The 25649-nt window shown below is 45.8% G+C and overlaps 1 protein-coding gene across 6 annotated transcripts in view; it reads left to right on the top strand.

The window, feature by feature from the left end:
* The window catches only part of FAM135B (family with sequence similarity 135 member B), a 364289-nt gene that overhangs the window by 205785 nt on the left and 132855 nt on the right, over positions 1 to 25649 (top strand). The window contains exon 1 of one of the 6 annotated variants that reach the window (XM_070075536.1): positions 16523 to 16682. The exons of the other annotated variants lie outside the window; for them this stretch is intronic. Within the exon in view, the coding sequence (XP_069931637.1) occupies positions 16538 to 16682 (145 nt within the window). The 5' untranslated portion in view covers positions 16523 to 16537. Of the gene's footprint in view, positions 1 to 16522; positions 16683 to 25649 lie in introns of those variants that run through there. 6 annotated transcript variants of the gene reach the window in all.

The raw sequence follows: 25649 nt of genomic DNA, 5'->3' as shown, positions 1-25649 counted from the left end.
CTATTTCCCTTGACATTACTCAAGAACTATAAAACTGAGTACAAAAGAAGTTTGGAATCAATTTTTATTTCAAAGATCCCTGTTGATAGTTAACAAATGTTCAGTCATCCTCACGAATAGCAAAGTCAAATAAGCAGCACAAGGAGCTCCAAGTTAGTGCTGGAATCTCACAAAACCCAAGTATTGCCATCATCTGGGCCACCTCTACTTGCTGTGCTGGACGGCTCTACTGAGGATTTGCGACGTGGCCAGGCCCCTCCCTTGTGGGTGGCGTGGAGGCAGCACCTTCTGCTATGGGCCATGTGATCAGACACGTGTGTCTGCCAAGCCCTCTCATCGTGATACACAAGTGATACCTGAACATCAAGAAAAGTCTGTAAGAAGCAGCCAAGGGCAGTGCTCGGGCCCCTGCACCCGTATGGGAGACCAGGAAGAAGCACCTGGCTCCTGGCTTCGGATCGGTGCAGCTCCAGCCATAGCGGCCATTTGTGGGGTGAACCAATGGAAGGAAGACCTTTCTCTCTGTCTCTCTCTCTCTCTTACTGTCTAACTCTGTCAAATAAATAAAAAAAATTTTAAAAAAAAAAAAGCAGCCAAGGGACCAAGGAATAGAATGAGTTGACAATGCTGACCAGGAGGACAAGGGCTGACATTTGAATGCTTCGATGGTGGCGGGACTTGCATTTGCTCCCTGAGTCTTCAACGTGACTGTCAGGCACACGCTTGCTATCATTTTCATATGTAGAAACTGAGACACCAGGGGCGTGTCCAAAGTCTCACTATTTCCAGGAGGTAGAGCCCAGACTTGAACCCAGACTGGTACTTAGAATTTATACTCTTTTCTTTAAAAAGACTTATTTATTTATTTGAAAGGTTGAGTTACAGAGAGAGAGGGAAAGACAGAGAGAGAGAGAATCTTCCATCCTCTGGTTTACTCCACAGATGGCCACAACAGCTGGGGATGGGCCAGGCTGAAGCCAGTAACCAGGAACTTCATCTGGGTCTCCCATGTGAGTGGCAGAGACCCAAGTACGTAGCCCATCTTCTGCTGCCTTCCCAAGCACGGTATCCGGGAACTGGATGGGAAGTGGAGCATCCAGGCTCGACCAAGCACTGTGAATGGAAAGCTGGTGTCACAGGTGGTGGGTTAAATTGGTCCACCACCACACCAGCCCCAGGCTCCGTAGCTCCTGATTTTAAATGTGTGTGTAAATCAGAATAGCTTCATTGATTTCGTTAGCAAACACTGTACATTTGAACTATATAGAATGCATTGTATTTGTAAAATCATGCTTTTATGTTTTATAGCTGAGACTTCCATGTGAGGTTGAGATGGGGGGCCATGCAGCACTGTTGCCTAAAGACAATTCAGTAGACAACATGCAAGAAGGGCTTAGAGCAGGGACTGATTCCTGGGGAGATCTGAGTAGAGGCTGATTTCCATATAGTTACCCGCAAACACTCAGAGTTAATAAAGGGCAGAGGTGAGCCTAAGTTTGCACATGGGAAGTCTGGCTTTTGATGAGAAGGCAGACAGGGCCTTCGGAGGCCATGGCACATCCACAGGTGGACAGAGGATAGCATAAGTTTGCAGGTGGGCAGAGGTGGACAGAGGATAGCGTAAGTTTGCAGGTGGGCAGATGAAAGGAAGCTGATGAGAAAGGATGAGAATTAAGAGAAAAAGACAGGGCAGGGGAATTTCAAGAATGGGTCAGTCACCAGCACCAAAGGTTACAGAGGACCTTTGATGCAGGGTAGAGGCACCCATTAGCAGTACTTGTCTTCAAGGTCTTTGAAATAAGACTTTCCGAGTTATCCCTGACACGTGCCTGTACACCCAGGAAGCAGTTGCCTTTGCTTGTTCTAGCACCTGCCAATGTGCCTTAGGTTCTGTTTCTCCTTGATCACTTCTTACCAGATTAGCAAATCCCCCAGCTCAGTTCTACCTCCCAACTAGACACAGTGTTTTGTCCTCTGGGTAAGAACAATGTTGTGGGTTTTTTTTTTAATCTTATATAATATTATAATCTTATATAATTATAATCTTATATAATATTTCAGCTGAACATTATTGCTTATGACCACGCATTATCGCAGCACCTGGCTTACCACTTAGCCACTGTGCAGGCACCAAGAAGTCAGAACCTTTGCCCGTGTCCCCTCTGTCTTCCCTCTCCTCTGCCTTTTTACCTCTCCTGTTCCTTCAGAGCTCTGCCCACAGGCCACTTGCTCTGGAAACCTCCCCTGGCCTGGCTGAGGGCAGGTGCTTTTTTTTGACAGTCACCGCTCTACGTGTGCATGCATTTATGTAGAAATATGATTCTTCCCTGGACTCCATCAGACTCAAGGTCAGTGAAGATGGGGATCATGTGTTTACTCTTCTTGAGTCTTAGTAAGTGACCCACTATCCCATGCCTGACACCCTTCCGGGACAACACCCGGGTTCTGTAGGTAAGGAGGCTTTGTGTCTGTGTAAATGTGTAGCCCAAGGGAGTGGGTATCAAAGCCACTTCCCTTCTTGGCCACTGGCCCGACTGCTTCTTCCCCAGGATCCGTCTGGTAGAATCTGTCCCCTGGTGTCTTGCCTGAGTTGGGTGCCAGCTCTTCTTGGGCTCTGGGGAACCTGGGCCGGGGGTTCCTAATCAAAGAAATGAACCCGTGAGGGTGGGATTTGAGAGTCAAGAGTGTGTGAGGCACTGCCATGGTGCTACCTTCATTTCTGGGTAGTTTGGGAAGAATCACTGTGTTCCTAAATTTGTATATATGAAATGCATGACATTTGTTATACCTTAAATACAATTTAAAAACAAAGAAATAGACTCAGGTTGTTGCCTGGATGTCAACAGAGTGGAGGACGGTTGTCAGAGCAAGTCTTGTGGGTTCTTTTCCTCAGCTTAGTATAGAAATAAAAAGCCGGCTGGCGCCGCGGCTCAATAGGCTAATGCTCTGCCTGTGGCGCCAGCACACTGGGTTCTAGTCCTGGTCAGGGCGCCGGATTCTGTCCCAGTCGCTCCTCTTCCTGTTCAGCTCTCTGCTGTGGCCCGGGAGTGCAGGGGAGGATGGCCCAAGTCCTTTGGCCCTGCACCCGCATGAGAGACCAAGAGAAGCACCTGGCTCCTGGCTTCGGATCGGCACGGTGCGCCTGCTGCAGCATGCCAGCTGCAGCGACCATTGAGGGGTGAACCAACGGAAAAAAGGAAGACCTTTCTCTCTCTCTCTCTCTCTCTCTCTCACTGTCCACTCTTCCTGTCAAAAAAAAAAAAAGCCATGAAACAATTCGCAAAGAGGCAGAAACTTCTATTAGACATAAAAGAAACTTATTTGATTGGCAAGCGACAGAGAAAGCATCTGGTCCTAGAGGAAACCGGGTGGAGTGCCCAAGCAGGACCCTGGCATTGGGGAAATGTCCTGGGCTTGTAAAGCATTACTGTCTGGTCATTGGGTCATCCTATTGGTGGTGTCAACTGGACAGAGGGTTTCACATATGTATGCTGATTGGCTTGGGGCCCAAGGAGATAGTGAGGGTCTCTTGGACACTGTCTGTCTCTTAGAGCCTCAGCCTCCCCTCCTCTACTTGCTCTGGGTGGAAGAGTGCAGCCACCCTGGAGATGAGATTTAAAGCCATAAGGTCACACAAGATAGCCTGGATCTCCTGGAACCAGTTTGACTCTCCCCAGAGACCCAGCCTCTTCCTCTGCCAGCTCTGAGTGAAAGATGGCAACCACCCTGGAGGTGTAATTTAACGCTGCACGGTCACACATGCAGCACAAGAAGCCGTTAGTGGGGGAGATGCCACTTGGCCTGGAGACAGCTTTCCAGCCAGAGCCGACAGCTTGCTTGTGAAGCACATTCCACCTGTCTGAAGGAGCCCACAGACCCCCAGCACCGTGGGACGGCCTCACTGGATGTCTGGGACATACTGAATGGGAAATGCAGCTGAGATTTAGGGCCAACAGAGATTTAAAGATTAAGCGGAACCTTACAAACCCAGAGTCACTGCATTAATTTACTAAGGTTACCAGTCAATGGAGGCTGGCCTCTAACTCGAGAAGATGAAATCTCAGGGACATTTTCACCTTACACAATATTTTGTTGTTTCCTCACGAGAAAGGTCCTCTATTTCTTTGCCTTTGGAGTGGTAAGGCATTTCAATAAGATTACTAGGATAATTCAGCAGTTGAGTTCATTTAAATTTTATTTATTATGTTTTTTTAAAAAAGATTTTTTTTATTTATTTGAAAGACATGAGTTACAGGGAGAGGTAGAGACAGAGAGAAGTCTTTCATTCGTCAGTTCACTCCCCAGATGGACACAGCTGAGCCAGTCTGAAGCCAGGAGCCAGGAGCTTTCTCCAGGTTTCCAGCATGGGTGCAGGGGCCTAAGGACTTGGACCATCCTCTGCTGCTTTCCCAGGGACAGTAGCAGGCAGCTGTATCGCAAGTGGAGCAGCTGAGACTCAAACTAGCATCCATGTGGGATGCTGACACTGCAGGGCAGGGTATTAACCCCTTGCATCACAGCGCTGGCCCCGTAAATATGTTATTAATTATGCTAGGAGCTAAACCTTTTCAATTACCTCGCAATCTTTCTTTTTTTTTATCTTTTATTTAATGAATATAAATTTCCAAAGTACTACTCGTGTTACAATGGCTTCCCCCCCCATACTGTCCCTCCCACCCACAACCCTCCCCTTTCCCACTCCCTCTCCCCTTCCATTCACATCAAGATTCATTTTCGATTATCTTAATATACAGAAGATCAGCTTAGTATACCTTAAGTAAGTATTTCAACAGTTTGCTCCCACACAGAAACATAAAGTGAAAAATAATAGATGATTTTTTTTAAATGATGATGAAATCAGATCAGACCTATTGTCAAGTTTAATCCCAGTGAGAGTCAAGTTGGGAATTGATAATTTCTTTTTTTTTTTTTTTTTTTTTTACAGAAGATCAGTTTAGTGTACATTAAGTAAAGATTTCAATCGTTTGCACCCCCATAGAAACACAAAGTGAAATATACTGTTTGAGTACTCGTTATAGCATTAAGCCTCAGTGTACAGCACGTTAAGGACAGAGATCCTACATGAGGAGTAAGTGCACAGTGACTCCTGTTGTTGACTTTACAAATTGACACTCCTGTTTATGGCATCAGTAATCTCCCTATGCACCAGTTATGAGTTTCCAAGGCTATGGAAGCCCCTTGAGTTCTCCGACTCTTATCTTGTTTAGACACGGTCATAGTCAAAGTGGAGGTTCTCTCCTCCCTTCAGAGAAAGGCACCTCCCTCTTTGAAGACCTGTTCTTTCCACTGGGATCTCACTCACAGAGATCTTTTTGCCAGAGTGTCTTGGCTTTCCATGCCTGAAATACTCTCATGGGCTTTTCAGCCAGATCCGAGTGCCTTTAGGGCTGATTCTGAAGCCAGAGTGCTATTTAGGACATCCGCCATTCTATGAGTCTGCTGAGTATCTCGCTTCCCATGTTGGATCACTCTCCCCTTTATTTATTCTATCGGTTGGTGTTAGCAGATACTAGACTTGTTTATGTGCTCCCTTTGACTCTTAGTCCTTTCATTATGATCAATTGTGAACTGAAATTGATCACTTGGAATAGTGAGATGGCATTGGCACATGCCACCTTGATGGGATTGAATTGGAATCCCCTGCAATCTTTCACTTAATGCATATATTGTGCTTTATGGACCTAATCTCATTATGTTAAATAATTAAATTTCAATACCATTTCTTGGGAATAATGATGCAACAGACAACTTTTTTTTCCTAGTTTAATTGAGGTACAATTGACAAATAAAGTTGTAAATATTTAAAGTCTACATATGATGATTTGTTATATGCATGGTGAAATGACTGCCATCATGAAGTTAGTTGACATTTTGACCACCTCACATATCACATAGTTGTGTGTGTGTGTGTGTGTGTGTGTGTGAGAGAGAGAGAGAGAGAGAGAGAGAGAGAGAGAGAGAAAATATTTAAAATTTACTCTCTTGGCAAATTTAAAGTATAAAATATTGTATTGTTTACTATGTTCACCATGCTGTATGTTAGATCCCCAGAAATGACCCATCTTATATCTGAAAGTTTCTACCCTTTGACCAACATTTTCCCACATTTTCCTTCTCCCAACCCCTGGTAACCACCAATGTGTGTTTCTATAAATTCTACTTTTTCATATTCCGTAAATAAGTGAGATCATGTCATATTTGTCTTTATTTCTTTTAGCATGATGTCTTCAAGGTTATCCATGCTGTTGTAAATGGCATAATTTATTTCTTTTATATGGCTGAATATTCTTCCATTGTATATATACCACATTGTCTGTTCATCCCTGTTTATCCATGTACAGGAACTTAGGTTGTCTCTGTTTCTAGCTACTGTGAATCATGCCACAGGAACGTGAAGTTGCAAGTAGTTCTTCAAGATAGTGATTTTTGTTTAGTTTGGATGTATACCCGGAAGTGGGATTGTTGGGTCATATAGTCACTTAATTTTTTGAGGAACTTCCATAATGTTTTCCTTAATGATTTTCAATTTGGATCTCCATCAAAACTGTGTTTCCCCCCCATCTTCACCAACAATTACGGTTTGACTTTTTGGTACTAGCCACTTTAACAGGTATGAGGTGATATCTCATTGGGTTTTATTTGCATTTCCTTGATAAACAGTGATGTTGATGACTTTTTCTTATACCTCTGGAGCATTTTTATGGTGTGTTTGGAAAAAAAAAGTCCATTTAAATCTTTTTTCCATTTTAAAGTTGGGTAGTTGACTGACTTGCCTTTTTTTTTCCTTGGTTGTTGCTGTTTAGTTTATGAGCACCTTATATGTTTTGTATATTAACCTCCTGTTAGCAATATGGTTTGCAAATATGTTCTCCAATTTCCTTGGTAGTCTCTTCACTTTTTTTTTTTGATTCTTTCTTTTTCTTTATGGTAGCTTTTTAGTTCGATGTAGTTTCACTAGTTTATTTTTGCTTTGATTGTGCTTTTAGAATAATATCCAGAAGTATCATTGCCCAGACTAATGTCATAGAAATTTTACAAATGTTTTCTTCAATACACTTTACAGTTCAGTTATTATGTTTAAATCTTTAAACATTTGAGTTGATTTTGAACATACTGCGAGGTAAGCATTTAATTTCATTCTTCTGTATGTGAAAATCCCATTTTCCCAGCCCCATTTATTTAACAAGTCCTTTCCCTATTGTGGACTTTTGACATTGCTGTTAAAAATCAATTGACATCAAATACATGTATTTATTTCTGAACTCTGCATTCTGTCCCAAGGGTGCTATATCTCCTTTTATGACAGAACCATCCTATTTTGATTACCAAAGCTTTGTAGTATGAGTGTGGTACTTCCATTTTTTTTTTTTCATTTTTACTCAAAGGTGCATTGGTTGTTTGTGATCCTTTGTGTTTCTATATGAAATTTTAGATTTTTTTATTTCTATGGAAAAAAAGATACTGGAATTTTTTTTAGGGGTGCGTTAAATCCACAGACAGCTTTGGGTAGTATGGACACTGTAACAGTATTGATTCTTCTAATCCATGAACACAGGATGTTTTTCCAATGTTTTGTGTCTTTTTCAATTTCTGTCACCAATGTCTTATAGTTTTTAGTAGACAGATATTTTACTTTCTTGGTTAGATATGCTTAAATTTTTGTTGATTTTGTAGCTACTGTCAATGATGTTGCTTTATTGATTTCTTTTTCAGATAATTTGTTGTTAGTGCGTAGAAAACACAATTGATTATGTATATTGATTTTGTATCCTGAATCATTAGTGAATTTTTAGGGTTTTCTATATTATGAGATCATGTCAATTGCAAATATGAATTTTACCTTTTTCCAATTTGGATGACTCTTATTTCTTGGTTGTTCTGACTTAGACTTCCATTCTATGTCAACTGAAGTGGCAAGAGTGGCCATCTTTGACTTACGCCTGATCGCAGAAGAAATGCTTTTCTTTAAGATTTATTTATTTATTTGAAAGGCAGAGTTACAAAGAGGCTTAGTCAGAGGCAGAGAGAAAGTCTTCCATCTACTGATTCATTCCCCAAATGGCCACAACGGCTGGAGCTGGGTCGATCCAAAGCCAGGAGCCAGCAGCTTCTTATGGGTCTCCCACATGGGTGCAGGGGCTCAAGGACTTTCTTCTACTGCTTTCCCAGGTCATAGCAGAGAGCTGGATGGGAGGTGGAGCATCTGGGGCTCTTACCGTTGCCCATATGGGATGCTGGCGCCGCAGTCAGAGGCTTAGCCAACTGCGCCACAGCACTGGCCCCAAGAAATGCTTTTGACTTTTCACTGTGGAGTGTGATGTTAGCTGTGGACTTTACGATCCATGACCATCATTACATTGAGAAAAATTGCTTTCACGCCTAGTGTTTTGAGCATTGTTGTCATGAAAGGATGTTTAATTTTCCCAAGTGTATCTTCTGCGTCTGTTGAGATACTCATATGGTTTGTGACCTTCACTCGTCATGTGGTGCCTCACATTTGTAGACTTGTGTCTTTGAATTATCCTCGTGTCTCACATAAATCCTACTCTGTCATAGTGATGGCCATTCTAATGTGCTGTTGAACCAGGTCTGCTAGTGTTTTATGTGACATTTTTGCACCTATGTTCATCAAGGTCATTTGCCTTTAATTGTCTTTTCTAATCTGGCTTCACTGTATGAGTAATGCTGGCCTCATAAAAAGAGTTTGGAATGCTCCATATTTATGGAAGAGTTCCTTCTTCCTTAAACATTCGTGAGATAGAAATTTTATGCTTGTGGCCTATTTGTCTTTTGCTCTAGAAATGCCTTCCATTAGTCAAATGAGGATGCACATACGTGACCTTTTGAGGCCCTGTCTTCCACCAAGATGTGCCATTTCCCCAGTCTAATTTTAGCCACCATGATGAGTCGGTTCTCAGTCAAGTTGTTTGTTCAGACTCAGACCACAGTCAGGAGGTTGTGCATATGGCATTTTTAAGACGTTGCCAATAGTAAAGAGATGATATTGGATGAATTTTGCAGATCGGGAGAGCAGACACTAGGGTCTGGAGATGCAGAAAGCCCAACTTGCAGGCCTCTGAACGTGTGCCACCCAACGCTGAGAGGCATCCCAGCCCAGTGAGAAATGTGTGCAGGCAGGAGAGACACGGTGTCCCTCTGCCTGGATTTGGGCTCCATAGGAAGAAAGACTGCGGAATCTTAGACAAGCCACTCTGCCTCTGTCAGCCCCATCCTCTTCTTACGCGCATCCCAGCTTCCTCCTCATGTCGCCAGCCATATGCCATTTTCCCTCCTGCTTTCCCCGAGCATCCTCATAACTTTGCAGCAAGATCCCTGTGCTGGGTTCCTGTGTTCTTGAAACAGCAGTTTCTGTTTTCCTGCCCAGACACTGCTACAATCAGAGAATAAGTCATCAAGAGTAAAAATCAGCAGAAATAATTTATAGCAGAAACAACTTGGAGTTTCCAAAAATAAATCTGAATTTCTTCCATGGGGCCTTTCCCTTTGAAGTCCACAGACAATAACCAAGTTTTGAAGGACAGAAAAAGTCAGGAGTTAGAGACGGATGGGATTGCTGGGTTCCTGTTCTGGGGAGGCCCTGCTCTCAGGGACTAGGGTTTCAAGGGAGATTGTGTCTCCGCTGGTGTAAACCCAGCCCACCCTGCAGGCTGTCAGGTATCTCCCTGTTCAGAACCACTTGGTTGTTTCCACCCTAAAAGCTACCTTAAACCACATGTGTACTCCTAAGCACCTTCGTTCCTGCCCTAGGCAAGAGGATTCTAACTCTCATGCAGCCCTAGGTCCCCTGGTGGGCTCATGGGAGAGGCTCCGAGATGCCTCATGACATAGACCACGTGAAGATTCCTGTGGTCTTCTGCGGTCTCTCTCTGAGAGGCAGCACAGCAGTTAGACCCTCCTCTCAAGACTCTAAACATTGTCCATTTTCCTGCACAGTGTTCAGGCTGCACGAATGACCTGGCACGGTGTTCCCCCCGCCCCACTTCCTGAGTGAGATTTTTCTCATTGCTACAGCTGATGATGACCTGTCAAGCCCCAGGCAACTCTGACACCCCGGGGTGTACCGAGTGTGCATTGTTTTGTTTTGTGATCACTATGAAGAGAAAAAGACGTTTTCTGGCACTTAGAGAAGGTGTCTGGATAATCCCCAGAGACTGAGATAGACATGAACAAGGGAGGTGACATGGTGTGCTGGTGTTCCCTGGGCTCCTCCTCCCAGAAGGGCTGTAACTGGGATAAACATGACACACAAGCACAGGCACCAAGTGTACGTAGAAAACAGAGTTGGGCTGAATGGCTCTGCACATGCACAGCCCAGAGGGGTGAGAAATGAGGTCATTCTCCTGCCCTATGAGGGTCTCCTGGGAAGGCACCATGGAGCTGGAGCCAATTCTGGGGAGGGTCAAGGGCTGAAACTGCTTTAGCCAGAGCAGATGGAATTGGAGTGCTAGTGTGCAAACCTGAGCATAGCTTAGGGTTATCTGTGGGAACAAGTGAATGGGCAATTCATTGGTCAGTGAAGATACTGCATTCAATGGATACAAGGAGAAAAGTTAAGACAGAAAACTAGAATTGTCCACTACTCATAGACTCTGATAACTGGCAGGGGGCACTTCATGGCAGCTGCTCACCTCTGCATCCTATCTGCAAGGGTCTGCCTTTTTGGAGAACTGATACCCAGAGTGTGTTGCACAGTCGAAAAAGCCCTAATGCTCTTGGCTGAGCTGATAGTATTTTCAAAAATTAAAAAGAAAGAGAGGTTTTCTTCCACAGAGCAAATGGTTGTGTAGCCAAGCAAATGAGCATTAAGTGTCCACAGGAAAAACCACCCTGGCAGTGGTTCACGAGAGAGCTGGCAGGAAGGTGTGGAGAAGCCAAATGAGCAAAGGCAGTGATGGCGTTGTTTTCAGACAGGATTGAGGACCAGTCTGTATAGGCAAGCGTTGTAACAGGAGCCCCCTGCTAACCGCAGACCTACTGTGTGACAGCCAACATCCTACACATCTCTTCAAAGCTCCATACGGTACATATCCTTGATACTCATTATAGGAAAATGTCCTTAGGAGATGTTGCTGATTGGTGGGTTGTTTTTGAGGGATTTTGTTTTTCTCTTTTTGCTTCTTAAAAGAAAAATGCTTGCTTAGGGGAAACAGATTGCATTTCCTTGCTTTCTTTATTCATTGATCATCAATGGGGACCTGGTCACTGAGGCTTCCCCAGTCCAGGCCCTCCTGCCTCTTGGGCATCAGCTCACCTTGGCAAGGCCCAGCCCGGTGGACTTGGACTTCATCCATTTCCTCACAAACCCCCTCCCTCCCACCTGCATGCCTCGTTCCCTCTGCTCCCCCTGCCTGCCTGGACTCCAGATACTTCAGGATGTCTCACTCACTTAGAAGGGCTTTCCTGGCCCTGGAGCCCTCCCTGGTGGACATAGCCCACAGCATTGCAGAGGCCCAGTGTCACACTTAGTGCAGGCCTCCTTTCCCTCTTCCTGGTTAGATTCGTACCTCTGTAGAATGGAAATTGCTCACCAGGGCTTTCTGCAGCAACAGTTGGGGCACTTGACCTTGGTCCTCCTCACCTCCATCTGCCTTGCAGCGGTCAGCACAGTCAGCACTCAGTAATAACTTGCTTCCTGAAAGAACCTCAGCATTGCATGAGGGCTGATGATGGAAGGCAGAGGAATAAAGGAACCAGTGATCAAATTTTCTGTCAATTTTGCTTTTTTATTAATTTCGCTACATGAGTAACACAGCTGTGTTCTTTCAAGTATTTCATGACTTCATTAATAGTATTACTTAAGTTACCTATGACTAAATGCTCCATGAGAATATTATGGATAAGGCTAAGGATATCTTGGACTACCACTCATATCCGCTCCCCTAAAAAGCCATTGCTAACTTGTTGGAGTAGATTCTCTTCTCTTCTGTTCATGCTCTACCCATCAATAGGTAATGTGTAGATTCTGGTTTCTCTTGTCTCAACAAAATCTGTCCTCATCCACCACTCAGGACAGTGGAGTGTTGCAGCCAGCTGTGCCAGTCCACGAGGGCTGATTGCAGACAGCTCTTCCTGTTTAGTGACATCACCTAGAAGCTTGAGATTGGCCTTGGGTGGGATTGTTTATGTGGGAAGTCAGAAGACACTCCAGATCAGCTCTGTTCAGGAAAGGCAGCTGACTTGCGCCTGTTGTGAGGCTTTTTACAGATCGTGATGACTCGGTACATTTTTTGGCCCCTGCCTCCTTGCATGAACCTGTGAAGAGCTTCTGGAGGGAAGATAACAGGACGCCAAATTGTGGGGCTGGCACTGTGGCCTAGTGGGTAAAGCTGCCACTTGCAGTGCTGGCATCCCATATGGGCGCCGGTTCGAGTCCCCGCTGCTCCACTTCCTATCCAGCTCTATGCTATGGCCTGGGAAAGCAGTAGAAGATGCCCCCAAGTCCTTGGGCCCCTGCACCCACGTGGGAGACCTGGAAGAAACTCCTGGCTCCTGGCTTCGGACCAGCTCAGCTCTGGCCGTTGCAGCCAACTGGGGAGTGAGCCAGCGGATGGAAGACTTCTTTCTCTCTGTCTGTCCTTCTCTCTCTTGTAACTCTGACTTTCAAGTAAAAATAAATTAATTAAAAAAAGAAGCCAAATTGCTGAGGCAGTCATAGGGCTGAACATATAATTTAAAAAAAAACCTGCTAAACTCTTATTTTAAAGTGTCAATTTAAATTTCTGCCAGGAGTTTATGAAAATATCTATTTCCCCAACCCAATCTAGAAAGGTGAAGTGTACCTTGCTTTAATTGGTATTTCCCTAATTGCTAAGGGGGTTGATGATGTTTTTCTGTGCTTGTTGACTATCTAACCATTTATGTACTCCACATTTATAACCTTAGATTCTTTCTTTTTGGATAATTTGCTTCTTAATTATGTGACCTTATTCCCTACCTACTGCCAAACACAAGTTTGGTAACAATTCTTTGATATTTCCTGTAGACAGCATCTAGTCTGTACTTTGTTCTTAACTTCAAGTGATTTTCTTTGTCATACAGACATTTCAGAGTTTGCAGTTTTACCTAGCAAAAGTTTTGCTGATTACCTTATTTGAGATAGTGTTTTTCTGCTCACACAGATATTCTTCCCTACAACACGATGCTGTAACTGACATTATTCCCTTGTACAGCTGGAGAAACTGAGGTTTGGGGAGGTAAAGCAGTGGGGTCAGGACTTGGCAGAGACTGCTTGTCTCCAGTGTCATGGTGGATTTGAGAGGCTGTCCTGTACTGCCACTTAACAACCCTCAGGATTCCCTTGTGACTGGCCCCCAGCAGCTCCCTGCTGAATCAGCCTGCTCGGGTCCCCATCTCATACTGGACATAAGTCATCCACACTGACTTTCCCTGCGGAGTCTCGGTCCAGGAGAGGACCTCCTTGGGCAGGACTTAAAATGGCACCTGGCCAAACCACTCCCTAGTTTCTCACCTCTGACCGTGAACAGCACTTCCTTTGCCTCAACAAATTCTGACCGTATGATGCTTAGCCCAATGCATCAGCCTCCACCTTTCCACCTGGGACTTCTGTAAGTCACTAAAGAGCGTGAAATAGGCACCAGTCCTCCAGCCCCAAACCATGGCACTGTGCAGCAAGCCCTCAGCGCTGTCCCTCCACACTCATGCTGAGGACAGTCACACCTCTTTTCCCTCCTTCACTGGAGGGAGTAGACAGAAACTGCACGCACCAGCTCTTTACAGACCGTATGATGCATTTTCTCTCCCAGATCCCTTTCCATCAGATGCCACGTTATTCTCCTAAGCTGACCAACAGACCCAAGAGCCAAAGTTTCCACCCACTCCTTGGGTGAACTCTGCTTCTGAATTTGTTCGCTCATGCTGGTTTTCAGAATCTCTTCTGGCCTCTGTCAAGCTTACATTTGAACAAACCATAGTAATGCCTGTTTTCATCCTCCATTCCTATGTTCCCCCATTCACAAATTAAGTGTGCTCGATTTCTTTGCATTTTTTCTTGTAACATTTATAGCATCATAATTGAATGATTACTTGAGTGTTTTGCCTTGTTTGTTGTTTATTCTCTCGTGTAATGGTGAGGAAGGCAGCAGTGTCCTGTCCATGGTTCTGACTCACATGCCTGATTCATCGTGGTCACTCAGGACTTTGGATCTGAGTCAGTGGATTGATAGGTGGATAGCAGATGACACGGGGATGCCAAGAATCTTACATCAGCGCCGGCACCAGATAAAGACTGTGTCTCCTTCCCCTAATTCCCGTGTGACAGCATCATCTGAGCCCACACTCACCAGCATTGATGGCTTTGGGTTAGAGCACTTCAGGCTGATATCATTAAAGTTTAAGGCACAATAAAATTCATGACTGTTAGAAATGGGTGCACTTGTTTTCCTTCCCTGAAGTAAATGTGCTTTTCCTCAGCTTTCGGGAATGCGTGCGGTGGCTGAGCCGTGTTTTCTGGTTGAGTACTAACAGCAATAGCAAATTGCTATTGACTACACAATCAAAAATACCAGTTTCTGTACTAGATATTTTGTAGACATTATTTCTTTTTTTTCCAGGAATTAATATGTTAGCCTTTTTTTTTTAACTTTTATTTAATGAATATAAATTTCCAAAGTACAGCTTATAGATTACAATGGCTTCCCCCCCATAACGTCCCTCCCACCCGCAACCCTCCCCTTTCCCACTCCCTCTCCCCTTCCATTCACATCAAGATTCATTTTCGATTCTCTTTATATACTGAAGATCAGTTTAGCATACATTAAGTAAAGATTTCAACAGTTTGCTCCCACACAGAAACATGAAGTGAAAAATACTGTTTGAGTACTAGTTATAGCATTAAATCTCAATGTACAGCACACTAAGGACAAAGATCCTACATGAGGAGTAAGTGCACAGTGACTCCTGTTGTTCACTTAACAAATTGACACTCTTATTTATGGCATCAGTAATCACCCTAGGCTCTTGTCATGAGCTGCCAAGGCTATGGAAGCCCCCTGAGTTCACCGACTCTGATCATATTTAGACAAGGCCATGGTCAAAGTGGAAGTTCTCTCCTCCCTTCAGAGAAAGGTACCTCCTTCTTTGATTACCCGTTCTTTCCACTGGGATCTCACTCGTGGAGATCTTTCATTTAGTTTTTTTTTTTTTTTTTTTTTTTTCCCCAGAGTGTCTTGGCTTTCCATGCCTGAAATACTCTCATGGGCTTTTCAGCCGGATTCGCATGCCTTAAGGGCTGATTCTGAGGCCAGAGTGCTGTTTAGGACATCTGCCATTCTATGGGTCTGCTGTGTATCTCACTTCCCATGTTGGATCGTTCTCTCCCTTTTTTATTCTATCAGCTAGTATTTGCGGACATTATTCTTGTTTATGTGATCCCTTTGGTTCTTAGTCCTATCATTATGATCAATTGTGAACTGAAATTGATCACTGGGACTAGTGAGATGGCATTGGTACATGCCACCTTGATGGGATTGAATTGGAATCCCCTGACATTATTTTTTTTAAAGATTTATTTATTTGAAAGGCAGAGTTACGCAGAGAGAGAAGGAGAGGCAGAAAGAGAGAAAGAGAGTCCTTCCATCCACTGGTTCACTCCCCAAATGGCCGCATTGGCTGGAGCTGCACCAATCCAAAGCCAGGAGCCAGGAGCCGGGAGCTTCTTCTGGGTCTCCTACATGGCTGCAGGGATGCAAGGACTTGGGCCATGTTCTATTGCTTTTGCAGGCCACAGCTGAGAGCTATGGAAGAGGATCAGAAGAGGAGTAGCCGGGACTCAAACCGGCGCCCACATGGGATGCCCGCATTGCAGGCAGCAGCTTACTCACTACGCCACAGCGCTGGCCCCTAGACATTATTTTATATATCCTGGTAACAATCTGAGAAAAGTCTCCATTTCCATTGTTCAAAGGAGAAATCTAAATCTCCAAGAAATGAAGACAAGTAGAGCCAGGGGGTGGTGCTTCTGCACTGTTGCTGCAGGATGGTGGCTCATTTCATTACAATAAGGGAATAACTTGACTTCTCTATGCTTTCATGATTTTTTGTGATGGTCAAACAGGAGAAAATGCTTTTAGAAATGCAAAGGTCCATGGGTTAATGCTTTTGTCTTCTTTTTCAAACCTAATGATGCTTATTTTTAACATCCCCCATCCAAGAATGATCTTAAGTGACAATGTGCTATCCAGTGCCAGAGCTTCCACAGAGGACTCTTCATCTAAAGTGGGAGGCTGTTGTCGTGCAATCAATCACATGACGTCACAGGGCTTAGAGCTGGACCATGTTGGGGGGAGTAGAGAAGCTTCCCGAGAAGTGACAGGAAAGGAAGCTGCACCCTAGGCAGAGGGGACAGCATGGGTGAGAGTGACACGGATGGTGGCAGGCTAGTGTGGTCCGGAGAGACACAAATATGGAGGAGTGGGGTGAGGCAAATTGGTTTTGAAGGTTATATAAGGCATTTTTTTTTCTCGTTAACCTTAGAAATATGGAAAGATACTCAAGAATTTGGGGCTGGCAGCAGCCTGATCTGTTTTGCATATTTGAAAGATTCTTCTTGGGCAACCTTGTGGAGAGAGACTCAGTCCACCTGGGAGGCAGTGGAGCAGAACAGAGGTCCCTGAGCAGTTCGGGTGAGGAGCCAGGGGAGTGTGGACAGGTCTGGCAGTAACCGAGATGGAGAGCAGTGCGAGCACCTAGCAGAAGATGAGGGAAAAGTTGTATCAAGGTGACTCCAACCTCCGCTTTGCACAATATGCTCAATCACAGAAACTCAGTAAAATAAGAAGTCTGGGCTGGGGACATAAGTTTCATGAAGTGGCTATTGCTAGATGCCATGTTGTGTGCAGGACTTGGAGAATGCATGAAACACATAGATTTGCTCCTTTCATGAAGCTTACATTCTACTTAGAAGACAGATAATCAATATGCCTTAAGTGAGAAAGTGTGCTATGGAGTAAAGTCAACTGCTGTAGAGGAGAAAGGAAGTGAGACTGGGGTGAGGGCAGGTGTGCTCATTGCAGGAGGCTCTGTACATAGGGAGGCAGAGAAAGCCACCAGAATCCAGAGAAAACTGAGTGAGAATGGACTTCAGGTGGCCAAGGCAAGTGGCTGTTTCAATGAGATGGGACTTGGTGGAATTTGGCTGAGGATCAAGGATGATGTGTAGTGAAAGTTACCCTGGACATTTAGCAACAAGCAGGGAAAAAACCACCTTTCTAGCATTTTTGGTGTTGCTAAGGGGACGCAAACCAGATTTGGAGTTGTTCAAGCTGAAGCCGAGGAACGGACACTGAAGCTGATAGGCAGATCCTCAGGTAACCTGTTGCTACTCAGCTGTGGCCCTAGAAGGGGCTGCGAGATTTGGCGTCTGTGGATATTTTATTCCTACCGAGAGAATATTAAGAACATGAAACATCAGTGAGAAGTGTCAAGTTTGGAGGAAGTTGGGCTCACCTTTTCTGGAGAAGTTAAAGAATGGTTAACCAAGGAGATGAGCTGCCCCAACCCTCAGCCCTCAACAACATGGGTTAGCAGATGGTGCCCAAACAGCAGGCATCATGGTGACCTCTTTGTCAGGTTGACGGTGTGAAGAAAAATGGACCTGAGAGAACAGGCCATCCGATCATTGAACCTAAAGCTGCAGTGACTGATCCTAGAGCCAACTGTGGAAGCTCTGGCAAATACCCAGGCAGGGACATGGGGACACTCAGGTGGTTTTTGTAGAATTTGCTCAGGCACAATGGTTGAAAGCACATTGGACATAGTCCTTTAGTGCCCTGGTGAGCATCCCTGGCACTGTGAGACAGCCCGAGGGCCCTGGACCTGGAGGGTGGATTTGTGATTCTATTCTGACTCTCAGGCTGCAGTCTCCATCTCTCCAAGCCTCCAGCCCCTGTCTGTGAAATGGTTTTCTAGAACTGCATGCCCCCATATTGGATGAATGAGTTCTCAGATATAGGATACTGGCTGAGAGATGAAAAAAAAAAAAAGTTTCTTTCCCCAGTGAATACTTAGCTTGCCCCAGACTAACACTCCAGCCCTCATCTGGCAGCTCTTTTTGACAGTCTATTCTATTCCGAGTACTGCCCTAGGGTACAGCTTCTGCCTGCAGGAGTTTGCAGAACCATGGAGGAAGAGAAGAGTGTTGGCGGGTAGGGACAAGATGCTTCTGGAGGCATAGGATAGAAGGCAGACTGTGTAGAACAGGATATAGGTGAAGGAGGTGGGGAAGACAGGTGTCAGTAATAGTTGCATGCATGATCTTCTCTCACCTTCGGAACAATGCCCAACAAGAGAGTATTGTAGATTATACATGGAAAGTGTTAGATTCAGGGAGGATAAGTGATTTGCAAGTGCATGCAGAGCCTGAACTTGCATAAAGAACTGATTTCAGAGCCTTTGGTTCCTTCCCTTGGAAAATCATCATAGAAGAGGTGGCTGTTGAGAGGAGTGTGGGAAACAGGCAGGGTTTTGAGGTGAGAAAGAGGCTATCAGTTCATTAAAACCAAACAAAGCACTAATGGTTTGTCTCCTGTGGCAAGCACCTTACTTGAAGCCAAGCACACACTGGGAGCAGCCCATGTCCCATCTCGCAGGAGCCCAGGTCCAGTTACAGAAGGACACACAGGACTCTCATGGCTGTGACAGGTGCTCCAGCGAAGCTGGTGCCAACTGCTGTGGGGACACAGGGGACAGCAGGTGCCCTGCCTGTGTTGTTGGTGGGAAGAACCTCTGGAGAAGGGGAAATAAGCTGTGTCTGTGTAGGTGAGGAGAAGGAAGCTCGTGGGAAGAATCAGAGATAATGGAACATCACAGAGTATTTCCAGGTCACCCACCTGGGGGAAGTGCTGTGCTCGGACTTCTAAAAATTGTCCAGAAAAGGCCAAATCTAATCAGGCAGAGGCTCCTACTTGGCATGCACAAGTCACTAAGTCTATTCCCACCTTTCCATTCCCCCCACAAATGAAGAACAGAATCAGAACACTGAGTGAACCTGTTGATGTGTTTTGAAACATAAACATTCATTTTCATTGTCTGATGTGAGACTCATGATGACCCCGTGTTAGAGATTACTGCTGCATTTTAGTGAAAAGCAACATGATTTAAAAATCCTTGTGTTAGGAAGAAAATCTGCTGACCTGAGCCTCTCAGTCCCCCACCATGTCCCATGTCCCATGTCCCATGTCCCATGGCCTAAAGCATCTTTTAAACGCTTCTCAGGTCTGGTTGCCGTATCTGCGTAACTCACCAAGCACACACTGTCCAGTTTCTGTGAGCTCACAGGGAGAGTCAACAAATGCTACGACTGGGGAAATCATAGCAGTTATTTGAGGAAAGCTTCCTTCAAGACCGGGGAGTACGTGTGTCTGAACAGATGCTGTCCAGCCCTGGGAGTCTCAGTTAATAGTTTTGATGACTGGGATGCATGTGTGTGGGGTGTGTGTGTTGGATGGAGGGCAAGCAGCTTTGACAGGTACTGAGCTGTCTGACCTGGAGGTGAGAACATTCACACTCGGCTGGAGGGAGTGTTTGAAATGGGCCAGAAAGATGGGAGGGAGCTGGAGCCAGCATGTGGCCCACTAGGCTCTCTTCCTGAACGCCGGTGCCAGTCTTGAGTGATTTCCTCATACTGCAGCTGAGCCTGGGACTGGTGCACTCGTCTGCTGGAGCCAAGGTAGTAGGTGTAGAAGGCAGTCAGGATGCATGCCAGACTCTGCTGCCCTGAATTTGTTGTATGTGGAGTTGACATCTTTTTAAAAGTATTTATTTTCATCTATTTGAAAGGTGGAGCAAAAGAGAGAGAGGGAGACAAGGAGACACACACAGAGAAAGAGATCTTCCATCCAAATGTCTACAACAGCCATGACTGGGCCAGGCCAAAGCCAGGAGCCTGGAGCTCCATCAGGTCTCCTGCATGGGTGGGGGTGGCTCAAGAACCTCAGCCAAATAGGAGACCCCCTATTTCCAGTGTGCATTATGGGGAGCTGGATCAGAAGCCGAGTAGCCAGGACTTGAACTGGCACTCTGCTATGGGCTGTGGTCATCCCAAGTGGCAGCTTATCCTGGGCCACAGTGCCCACCCCATGGAATTGAAAGTTTTTCACATGGCTCAGCAGAGGCCAGGCCTGAGTCAGGATAGCCCATCAGAGCCAGGTCACCCACCCGGCTGGGATTTCAAGGAGTGCAGGCTATCTGGAGGGGTCTGAGGGTCCTGAGAGATTGAAGAGGCTTGAGTTGGGGATAGGAAAGTGGGCACTGGAGTCATCCCCAAGGCCCCACACAAATGACCTGTGTGTGTGTGTGTGTGTGTGTGTGTGCTTGTGCGCATGTGTGTGGGGCATTTGGCACAGAGGTACACGCGGGGGAAAGGAGCTGATCAAGGGAGGGGGATTTGTCACTGCAGGGCCCTTTAGTGTCCTGGGGGCAGGAGCTCAGGGCGCTCGGGAGCTTAGAGGGAGAGGGAGAGATTTGAGCACATGAAGTGTGAAGACGAGACAGCTGGCAGAATGGGCCTCAATGACTGACCTGCACACAGCGTGGGGGTGTTTTGTTCATTTTAATCAGAGACAACATTTGGCCAATGCATGTGGTATGAGCAGGTGTCATAACAGGTTCCAAGTACTCTTGTCCCCGCCATAGCGGCCAGGTACACTGGGCCCTCCCTGGCCCCTCCCCCTCCCTACAATCTGTCATCAAAGCATGTAGGCCACAGTATCAGCTAAACCCACTTGTGTGGCATGCATTCTCATGGACTGGTGTCTGAGCACCCGGTATTGAGTATCCTGCCCCCTTTCTAGACCACACGTGCTTGCCTAATGCCCAGGCACATGCTGTGATGGATAGAACTGGGGGTGCCAAGAGACTTATGGTAAGACCCAGGAGGAGAGAGGCCAGGTGAGAATGTGCTGCCTGAACACATTTGGGGCTTTGGTTGGGGGAAGGGAGGGTTCAGCCCTTGGAGAGAGTCGGGGGCTGAGATTACTGATCTCTTCCTGAACCTGTCAGGTTTGGTTCAGTACCAGAGGGATGCTCTGTCTCTATGGGAGATAAAGACAGAGTGACCACCTGGTCTCACCTGTCCAAGGGGCTCTGGAGGTCCTTGATATTTCTGTGACAGCTCAGAGCTACTCTTTGCATTCTGTGGCCTCCAATAAGGCCAAGGTCATGCAGGCTGGAGAACAGCTCTGTGCTCCTTGGACCATCCTGAGGACCATGACTGGGTGGGGACACTGCAGCCTTTACAAATATTTGATTAGCTGAGTCTGTGCTCTACCTAGTTCTCCTTGGGAAGCATATAGCTGAGGCAGATGGCCTGGGAAAGCCTGGATCACATAGAGAGGGCTCTTTGCCTTCCATTTGCTGAGCCTCCCGATGACTTATTAACAGAGTAGGCTCCAGGGTGAGCATGCCAGTTACTCTGTTCTCAGAAAACCCCACGTGTGTGCTCCAGGTTTGCAAGGGAACGGGGATCAGAGTGGACACTAGGTAATCGAGAGGACTTGGTAGGAAGCAGGGGCTGCCACTGTGGGCTCACTGCTCAGCTGTGACTCAGTGCATCCCACAAATGTCGTTCAGCACCACTGACACATTCTCACAGGGATGAAGTCATTTGAGCGCTGGCCAGCCATGCATGCTGTAAACATTTGCCAGGCCTGGGTGCTGCACAAAGCGGCAGCTCTGGGCGGATTCCTCTCTGTCACTGTAGCCTCTGCACTCAGCACCAGGGAAACCCTGGAGAACTTAGATTTTGTCCTAAGTGCAATGGGGCAAAGGGACCTCTGCTTTATCTTTTAATATTGATAGACTAATGGGGGCTGCGAGCAGAAGCAGGAAGTACGGTTTTCGGTGTCCAGTGTGGCAGAAAATCAAAGAGGCACCGCACTTGGAGAGTGAAATCACGAGATTTGCTGATGATTGGAGAGGGCAGGGAGGGATCCAAGATGACCAGAGGGTATTTTATTACTGCCCCAGGTAAAACCGAGGGAGACACGCATTTGGGAAACTCGAAGCTTCTACCTAGGGTCTGTCAGATTTGCGATCTTCTTTGACTTCACAGGAATAACACCAAGTGGGTAAAGGAGCAGGCCTCTCAGGACAGAGACAGGACTACAGTTCTCAGCTCGAAGTGGTGTAGAAAGCTTTGGCGTTAATCTGGCTTTCATTATAAGTATGAAATAGCTGAGGCAGGCTGCTTGATAAAGACAAATGATTTAGTCTGGCTTGTGGTTCTGGAGATTCACAGTCTAAACAGCATGATACAGGCTTTGGAGAGGGCCCCTTTGGCTGTGTCACACCATGGTGGGTCTCTCACGACTCCTTATAAAAACACCAGGATTGGGGCCGGCATTGTGGTGCAGCTAGGTAAGCTGCCACCTGCAATGCTGATATCCAACATCGGAGCACCAGTTTGAATCCCCACTGCTCCATTTCTGACCTGGCTTCCTGGCTAATGTGCCTGGGAAGGTAGGAGATTATGGCCCAAGTGCTTGGGCTCCTGCCACTCACATGGGAGACCCAAATGGGATTGGTAGCTCTTGGTTTCAGCCTTGCCCAGCCCTGGCTATTATGACATTTGGGGCATGAACTAGTGGATGGAAGATCTCTCTTGTGCACACTGATTCAAGATCTAATCTAACCAAGTCTTTGACTCCAAACCGCTCCCCTCCTCCCCAAACACTGTTGCTGGATCAACTTTCCACCTTCTTAATACTATTAACTTACAGCTTTTGGATTTATGCTCATGTGTGTGTTCAGGGGAACAAATCACATTCAGCCCATGATCTTTGGAAATAGATTAGGTCCTCTTGGGAGGGAACATGGCTTTTACAGGAGAAAGGATTTGAGACCAAGACCTGGAATCCAGAGCACAGAGATGTGTGAGTGGTGGTGATGGTGAGGTGCCCAGGAGAGGAGAGAGAAGCCCTGAGCAGGCAAGGTGGGTGTGAAGGATTCACCTGCTATACTGAGAGGGTATCCTTTTTTTGCTCATTTGCATTTGAAATATTGAGGCTGGGGAAGTCCAGAGTCAACCCCCACCCCCACCCCCCACACACAAGCAAGAAGATTCTCCATGCTGCATCCCAGGCAGTACCCCCTGCCCTGGAGCAAACCTGTTTTCTTCCCAGCTTGCAAGGGCAATGCAAGCTCTGCTTTCCCTCACCCTTCCACAGAGAGCTCTACCAGCAGCTATAAAATCCTGCGGTGGACGGTTTCTAATAGCCTTCATAGCCATGTCAGCTATACAGGGCTGTGGATCCAGTGGCCCGTTCACTCACTGTCATTTTCTCTGAGCACCTGTTGTGCGGTGCATCCTCACCCCAGGGAATTTCATTGGTCATACCATTTGATCCCCACAAACCCAAAACAAATGTCCCCTCCTGTCGCTCCCCCTCTTCGTGGAGGAACGACACTGGACCCTGCGCTGTTCTTTCGTCTGCTTGGCCCTTCCCGGGTTTGCTGCTGGTCCTTCCCGGGTTGGCTGCCGACCCCTCCACCTCCGTGGAAGGGCGGCTCCCCCTGCCACTTTCCCCACTTCCGCGGAGAAGCGGCACACCGCCGGCCGGCTCTCTCGGGGGCTGCTCAGATGTTCCTCAGGTGTTCCTGGTGCATGTTGTCTCTCTCCTCCTTTATAGTCCTCTTCCACCAATCCCAACTCTGCTACGCACACGCCGAGCACGCTGCTCTCCTCCAATCAGGAGCAGGATCAGCTCCTGCAGTTTATCAGTCAAATTGGTGAGAGGCAGCTGCGTAGAAGTTTACTCCTCCCCAGCGCCATATTGTGGGAGAGCAGATGCATAGAATAAGTCTTAATTCCAGTAACTTAGTCTAGTCTCAGTTGCTCCCCACACCCTCCAATCCTCAGTTAGGAGTTGAGGAAACCAAGGCTCACACGTGTTAAGTTCTTTGTTCACAGATGCACAGTGTGTAAATGGCAGAGTGAGAATAAATCCACGTATTTTAACTTACGTCCCTTTCTTGTCCTCATCAAATCATGAGGTACAAGGCCATGCACTCTGCTCTGCTGTTGAAATGCAAATTGGCACACCTGAGACTACTGCTCCGTTAGGACCAGCCTGAAGGAACCCAGCTGGTGAACTGTTGGGCATGCCAGAGGTGACAGGCCGGCCTTTTCCTTGGAGACTATGGAGTAGCACACCTCATTGACTAACAAAGTGTTGTCAAGTGCTGGACTTACTGGGCTTATCATTAAGTAATTAAGCCCACTCAGTGTTGATTGGAGAATGCTACTAAATTGCAAAAACAGCCCTTGACCATTTTCAGCAGGTTAAATGGTGCTTTTTAACTGAGCTCTGTGGCTTAATTGTCCTCCTTCTGTGGTGTGCATTGCAGCCAGGCCCCAGGGACACCGTGCTTTGTGATTTGAGTTGTCTTGCAGCATGAGCTGGGAGTCAGAAACCTTGAGTACCAGCCCCATCTAACTGCAGCTATTGTTGGATGCCTTCTGCAAGTCCACTCCCTCCATCTCTCCATTCCTGAATAATCAGTGGATTCAGTGTGTATCTGAGTGACTATGATATACAAAGCTTGTTGTCCCAAAATTCTAGGACTAAAATTGTTTTCTTATAAAATAGAAGTGATGGAGTATGAAAATGATGTGAGCATAGGAAAAAAGTTGGGAAATACTATACTAATATTGAAGAATATTTCTACTCATTGTGTGTCTTCACTGTGAGAGCATCATGTCTAACATATTGCCTGCGTGGTTGTTTAGTTAGATAATGAATGATTAAATAAACAATTAGAAATGGAAGAATTATAAAACAAGATTTGGAGTCATCATTCTAAAATCAAGCGTAAAATAAAAACTCATATACCCAAGCCATGAGATAGGAAAATAAATCGTGTGGAACTCAGACCAGCTATAAAATCACTTTGTGTTTATAATATATTACAAAAAGACGGCACATCCAAATCATGCTAAATAACATCTGTACTTAAACTCAATTTGTTGTATATGATTTATCATCTCCATTAAAATTTTAAATTGGCCCATATAAGATGTTGCAATGAATCTAGATAGATGAAACTTTCATTTAGATAAAGAGATGTCTTTGAAGTTGCACAAAAATGGGACTACTTACTTCTTATTCCATGGACAGAAGTGTGAAACAGATATCTCCCACAAGGAGCCCTAAAATTGTTCATTGATGAGTCCTAGTGCTTTGACCAAGACATGGGACATAGCAGCTGGTGTGATAAATGAATATTTAATGAATTAATAAATGAGTATAATTTATAGTAAAATTCATAGAAACATGTTAATATACTATTATGGGTAAGCATAAGCTTGCATCCATGTGCATTAAAGCAGAGTATTCAATACTGCATGTGCAGGAGATCACTTTGAGTTAAAATAATTGATATTCTTTGAAATGGCAATAAAAGTGACAACCCTTTATTGCTGTGTCACCAATGTGTTGTGCTTCAAATATTGAAGGGAGAAGCAGAATCACATCTCCTCAGACATTCCAAGTATGTGCTTGTGTATTTGGGTCCTTGTTAGAAGAAATGGGAACCTGCTTCCCTCACCTCCCGGTGTTCAAGAAACCATAGGCTTATGCAATTAGATGGGCACC

This window comes from Oryctolagus cuniculus, chromosome 6, assembly GCF_964237555.1.
Source record: "Oryctolagus cuniculus chromosome 6, mOryCun1.1, whole genome shotgun sequence".
Classification (NCBI taxonomy): domain Eukaryota; kingdom Metazoa; phylum Chordata; class Mammalia; order Lagomorpha; family Leporidae; genus Oryctolagus; species Oryctolagus cuniculus.
This window is presented reverse-complemented; position numbering and strand designations above follow the sequence as displayed.